We start from the raw sequence: 6,997 nt of genomic DNA on the forward strand, positions 1-6,997 counted from the left end.
GTCTGCTTTTACCGGTTCTCACGGTCTCTTCGCTTGCAGATTTCTTATATTTTTTCTTCTACCCTGAAGATGGAGGCGATACGTTCCTCCGAAACGTCGGTTAACACCACATATACACGGTGCCAAATCCCAGAAGACTGCTTTCTTTAACATTTAATTAACCTACAAACTTTTTAGTTTATATGTCAGATTCTTATACACAGGCCTGTGCTTCACAGATGTTATCATTACAGAGCAGGTATTTACACCTGTATATTAGGACATATGTATCTTCTGGGTATCGAGACGATTCTGTCAGTACATCGAAGGGTTACGGGATGGACGGCTGGGGTTAGATTTCCGGTAGAGGCAAAAAATTATTTTTTATTCCACATCGTCCAAACCAGATCTGGGGTCCACACAGCCCCCTATCCAATGGGTAGCGGGGGCTCCTTCCTCCGGGGTTAAAGCGGCTGGGGGTTATGCTGAAATCTAGTGCCGATGTCAGGAATGGTGGAGCTATACCGCCCTCCCTCCATACGTCTACAAGGCGTAGTGATTAATTAATCAAACACAGGCACAACCTTTGCTTTACCTGTCTTACCTTAAAATACGAACTGTGGGTAGATGCCTAAGTACAACTCGGCCCCTCAGGGATTCGGATTTTGGACAGCCGAGCTAAAGCGAACAACTAAAACTGGAAACTTAACGTTCATTTTTTGTCTACATTGTGTGAGCCTTGACCTGTTGTATAATCCGATCACAGTGCCCTTAAGGCCTTTCCGCTGCAACGAAAGCACAGAAAATATTCACATCTCTTTACTGAGCAGTTCATATTGAGGTCAAAATACAAATGATACAGACTCTCGTAAATTGTTTGAGGTTAATGATGTTCTGTTTTGTAAAAACGGGAGACATTTCGTCACCTGAATGTTGGAGTGTGCTATGTCCATCAACACCAATTTTCGGGAAACTGTGTTTCAACTGCAGTTTAAACACGACTTTGGAAAAATAAAGCATTTTGAAATCTCACACTTGCAAGTAAGGTAAACCAGTGGAATTATGTGGAGATAGAGCAACACATTTCAGGAAATCAAAAAACTGCATTGTCTCATTTTCGCCCATAGGTGCAGGTATACTCTGATATTCAAGTGACACTTCCCACCGCGGCGGCCCGGGTTCGATCCCAGGTGTGGTCAAGCGAGATTTGTGGTGGACAGAGTGGCGCTGGGGCAGGTTTTCTCCGAGTACTTCGATTTCCCCTGCCAATCTTCATTCCACCAATTGCTCCACAATCACCCTCACCTATCATCTGGGGCTGGTATAATAGGCCAGAAGTGGCCACAGTACAAGGGACTTAGTCCCACCCCACTAGCAATAAGAAAATAAAAACAAATAAAAAAGTGACAACATGCGTGTCAACACGGCATCACGCAACTTCATAACATTTCACGAAATGTCTCTAACCTAGCGAAAGGTTGATCGCAACGCAAGTACAAGCATTGCACAAAACTTCTAATAGCAGGATATGAAGTTCGCACAACTGTGGTTGTGAATAGTCCTATCTTGTTGGGTATTGTACTGTGTAGTCCGCTGACAGGCAACCGACTTTCGGAGGAATATGTCGCCTCCATCTACAGGGATGCTTGATATCTGCTTTATGCTGGTTTCTTGCTTGGATTTCTCTCCGACCCTGAGGATGGAGGCGACTTTCAACGGACTACTGGGCGTTAAGCTTTCTATCAGAAGTCTTTAGCGTACGGTTTCCCTGCATCAAGGGAGACATGTGGAGGAAGCCAATGAGAGAAAATTGCTTTATAAGTTTTGATATTACTTTCTTATATTAATAATTCTAGGACGGTTTGATGAGATCAAGAGGAACCGGAAATTAAATTGGCTGGAAATATCTATTATCTCGACATTTGCCTGGAGCTTCTGACGGAAAATAACCTGAGCCTCACTCAGTATAGCCGGTATCCGGGGCGGGATTTGAAACTGGGATCTCCGGAATACGTAGTATGGACGCTATCTACTACAATGCGACGTTCGGGTGAAAGGCATTAAATCCTTGGATTCCCATAACATGGAAGTTCATCAGCCGAATATCAACCACTCAGGAAAGATCCTGAATAGTTCGCCTGGCTGACTGATTGACTGACTGACTAGCGAGTGGTTTCACGTAAAGTAACACTTTTTACTCGCATTCAAGAGGTACTTGGATTGAATCTCAGTCGATACTCCTGCCATCCTGACTGAGGTTCTGGTGGTTTTACTCAGGCCATTCAGGGAAATGCTGCGATAGTACCTGAAATCGAACTACGGCCTTTATATTCTAAATTCTTTCAAAATTATCATCATCGATTAATCTACAGTTCGACGCTATGTATTTTAGTTACTGCCAGCGTCGTTAAATAACCCCAACAAACAAACTAATTAACTAACTCCTGATCAATCTGGTGTAGGAGTAACGCACTTGATTCCTGTTCGGAAGATGCTCGAATCGAATCTTTTGTGTGAATACCTGCTACCGTGGTTTTATTCAGTCTCCCCAGTCAAATGGCAGGATAGTACCTCAAATTGGGCTGGGGCCTCTTCCTTCCAAATCTTTTCTAATTCATCATTCGCCTATCATCCTACATTGGACGCTATAGGCTTCAGCTATTGTCAACACGGTAATATACGCAACGCACTCCGCACAGTATAAGCCCTCTTCAGAAGATAAATTTTGTTCATCCAGTAAAATAAATACAGGTCTAAGGAACCCGAAATTTCATTACCGACTTCACAAAAGCTCGGCACTGGTCCTTGTCCACAATGAATGCAAAGCAGTGACTGGGATTTTATATGCTCGCGGTGTGACTAGACGAAAATTTATGATGTATGATATAAACTCCGTCCTAAGTGCAACAATTTATTGTAGGTCTTTCGTCTTGCTTTCTTTTACACTACATGTTTCGGCCGCAAACGGTCATCATCAGGTGTATACACTCACGTAGCTGTTACACTGCACTTAGTTTAAAATTTAAACACCGGTCTTCCCAATTGTTCCCTTCGTCGTTGCTAACAGACTCTACTGCGCTGACATTTGTCTGATTCGTACATTATCTTTGTTACCTACACACGTCAATTTTGACTTTCATGAACTGGCACTTTTAAATCTTCAGTTTCAATTTTAAAATTCCTTAAAAATTTTTTCTTCTAAATTTTAAATTTTTTTTTTTAAATTTAAAATTCTCAGTGTTACTTGCCCTATGTCTATAGTGCTGCAGCGGTTACTTCTTGTTTTCAGCACTGTACAGGTGTTATTCTGTGTACGCTCCCTGTGTGCGTGCCGCTGTTTATCTTTAATACGTGTGTAACAGATACGTGAGTGTATACACCTGATGATGACTGTTTGGGGCCGAAACATGTAGTGTATAGAGAGGAACAAAACGAAAGACCCATAAATATAGTTTGCACTTAGGACGGAGTTATATCATAGGTATAAAGTGCAACAGGATGCTTAAATATAATATCGAAAATTTATGTGCGGTAGGAGACACGGCAAAACACGTTCAGCATGAACTGCGTGCTTCAGTCTCAAGGGACGTAATCTTCTTAATAAACACGGCCACTGTCCCTTGCTTAGTGACCACCGCAATGCGGTGCACATTCATCACATTTTCCAAATTAGTCTCCTGGGGGACTCAACAAGTTTAATTCATATGCAGCAATTTCGAAGTTCAGACATAAGTGTACACCATACAATATATATACTAGTGTAACACACGTTCAGATTTTGAACGGGAAGTTTTAATGGAGCTGAGCCCTTCTTGAGGAGAAGCCAAGTCTGCAGCATTTTATAGAACCCGAAGGTTCATTATCGTGTTCACAAGGGCCCTCCACTGGTCCCTATCCTCAGCCAGATCAATCCAATCCATCCCATCCTATGTCTCTAAGATCCATTCCAATATTGTCCAACAACCTTCGCCTTGGTCTTCCCAGTGGTCTCTTTCCTTCTGACTTTCCCACCAATATCCTATATATGCAATCCAGTTCTTCCCGATTTGTGCTACTTGCCCTGCCCACTTCCTCCTCCTTGACTTGATCATTCTAATTATACTTGGAGAAGAGTACAAGTTATGAAGCTCCTCATTAAGCAGTTTTCTCCAACCTCCCGTCACTTCATCTCTCTTCGGTCCAAATATTGTCAACCCTCAACACCCTGTTCTTGAACACCCTCAGTCTATGGTCCTAATGTCTCCTGCCCCTTCCTATAAGCCTTTCCAGTGCTATATGTTATCCAAGCCGACGTTTAACGCCATCTACCATGGATTAGAAGCACAAATCGCTCATCGTAAACCGTCCACTTTATGTAGAATATTACATTTAATTTTTATCTATCTATGGCTCTATAATCCTTTGTTGGACCTTAGCCGTTATTACAGTTTCTTAATCATATATACCGTTTGTAAATTTCCTTGGACGGGTGATGAGCCCGTCGCAAGGTCGCTACCTATACGCAGACATACGTGCCTTGAGTGGGATTCGAACACACGATCCCAGCGTTCGAGCGGATGACCGCGCAGCCACTGTGATCGGCCTACACTCACATATATCCACATCAAAATAAATTCTGTGAGCAGCAAAATGAAGCTCAATAAGCCCGGTAACTCAGGTCATAGAGTGACTGAGCTACAAGCTGGACGATTTGTCAATACGGGTTCGATTTCCGGGACAGTGGACATTTCTCTATTTTTCACAACGTCCAGACAGACGCTCACACTCGAACAGCCTCCTATCCAATAGGTACTGGACTGTGTGTCGCCGTTGGGGTAAAGCGGCCCGGAGCGCGACCCTATCTACTCTTCCTTATCTAGTGTTGAAGGTTAGAAGAGACGGGAGGTATACCCACACAAGAAGGCCAAAGGCTCCTGATTTCGACCCCAGGCTTTTGCTACAGTGTTGCCGTATCCACAAGATTACCAGCGAGATATGTGTTAGGAATTGTAAGGCTTCTAGCCCTGCCGATAAGTCTTACGGCCCTGACTCAGTGCCTTAACAGTGTTCATAATATTACCACGGGCTTGTCATGTGATACAGTATGGCCATACCTACAAGCACGTCAGCAAGATTTCTCCAGGGAATTGTAAGGCTCGTCACGCAGCCGAAATTTTATCCATGTAAGTGTGGTCTGAATTATATATTGTTGTCTAACAGGTGCGTACTTATTCATGAATTGCGTTTATTACACAGCGGCACTGGCGTTACGTTGTAGAGATGGCAAACTTCATGAAATATATATTCCAAAAAAAAAATAATGACTGCCACAGAACTGTCTGGTTGCATCGTTTGCACGGGGGGCGAATGGAACTTACAATATTAAAGTTTACATTACACGAAGCACTCGCTCGCTTCGCGTTCTGTCTCAGTTATGTCCACAAAGAGGCCCTAGAACAATGCAGAATAACGGTCTAGGAAGTACGTACATTGCACTAGACCGATACTAACACGCAACAGAGACCTTTATAAACAGATGGAGAATCAATATGGGGGCACGCGATAGCGTAGTTGGTTGGGGCATTATGCTACAAGCCGGAAGGTTGAGGGTTCGATTTCCTATGAGGTCATTAGATTTTTCAACTGACTTAATCCTTCCAGCCGCACTATGGCCCTGGGGTCGACTCAGCCTCTAACAGAAATGAGTACCAGGAATCTTCATGGGGGTAAAGGGAGGTCAGTGTTTAAGGCTGACAAACTCACCGCCATCAGTGAGCCGATTGTTTAATAAATGTGGGTGCCTCGACGTCTCACAACCCTATGGGCCTCCACGAACTGTTAGAGGGATAGCTTTACTTTACTTTTTTTCTTCACATGGTCAGTATCTTACCAGTGGACACGAATCCTTTTCGCCTGGTACTTCACGATGTTGTCGATATTTATACCTTACAGCATCAAAGGGGGAGGGGGACAGGTGAACTGGGAAGGATTTGGGCGGAAACGGTAGTAGCCTATATCGCGGTACTACCCCGGCATTTGCCGGGGGGGGACTGAGGAAAACCGCAAGGAAACCCCGGCCGAGATTCGAGCCCAGAACTTCTTGATTGTGCCTTGAGAAGCACTAAGTGAAATGCGGGGAGTGTTATAATTGGCAGTTTGTTAATGCAATTAGAAGAGAAATGACTGCAATGGATTGGCAACGGAAAAAGAATGGGTAGGACAAAGGCACTGACATGGTCATTAGAATTAAAAAAGTAGAGGAAAGGGACTTATACGATGGCCCTAAAAAGATGGTTTATTGGATGCTGGAAAACATACAGAAGGGGGAGAGAGCTGGAAAGAAATAAAGGAGGAAAGACTTCGGGAAGAGAGATGAAATTAGGGATTTCACGCCTATCCGCCTGTGTAAAAGCGAAACCATTACGGAAGTTGATCTCCTAATGGGAATGCTTCGTTTCCTCTCGGTAGAGTAGCGAAAGTTGTGATTTTCGAAAACACCGGAGGAATCGCAAATTACTTGTTGAATATGAAACACAAATCACAAAGAACAACATCTGTGTATAGTTGTCAATAGCCGTGTACTTCCCGAAAGCAAATAAATTCCAGTGGGTTGGTAACGGAGGGTGATGAAGGCGGCAGCCTGAAATTCGTAATATAAATCGTTGGTATTAACAATCAAGTTCCTTCCGTCAAATGTGACACTTTTTTAAGTTTTCCACCTCGTCAGCACCTGCCTTACATGTTTCGGCTCACCACGGAGCCATCATCAGAGGCATTTATAGTAGAAAAAGAAATCACCAACACACAAAACTTCACTTTGTCCAAGATAGCCACGTTCCAGTTAATTAAAATAATTACAAATAGTTAAAATTACCCAGAATGTCGGTTCACTAAAAGTTTTTCACACACCACAGTAGCTTCCTTATTTGATTCGTCGTTAATTCTGTAAAATTATGTTTCGTTATTTGAAGTAAGAATTCTTAAAATCCCTAGAATTCTTTCCCGCTTGGCCCAATCTTTTTGCTTCGGGATGTTGTTG

General features: G+C 43.2%; 1 protein-coding gene across 2 annotated transcripts in view; it reads left to right on the forward strand.

Annotated features, from left to right (window-relative positions):
* The window catches only part of LOC111875372 (potassium channel subfamily K member 1), a 97,069-nt gene that overhangs the window by 6,974 nt on the left and 83,098 nt on the right, over positions 1-6,997 (forward strand). The window contains exon 1 of one of the 2 annotated variants that reach the window (XM_023871584.2): positions 5,048-5,141. The exons of the other annotated variant lie outside the window; for it this stretch is intronic. Coding sequence (XP_023727352.2) covers positions 5,063-5,141 — 79 coding nt within the window. The 5' untranslated portion in view covers positions 5,048-5,062. Of the gene's footprint in view, positions 1-5,047; positions 5,142-6,997 lie in introns of those variants that run through there. 2 annotated transcript variants of the gene reach the window in all.

This window comes from Cryptotermes secundus, unplaced genomic scaffold (genome assembly GCF_002891405.2).
Source record: "Cryptotermes secundus unplaced genomic scaffold, Csec_1.0 scaffold2437, whole genome shotgun sequence".
NCBI lineage: Eukaryota > Metazoa > Arthropoda > Insecta > Blattodea > Kalotermitidae > Cryptotermes > Cryptotermes secundus.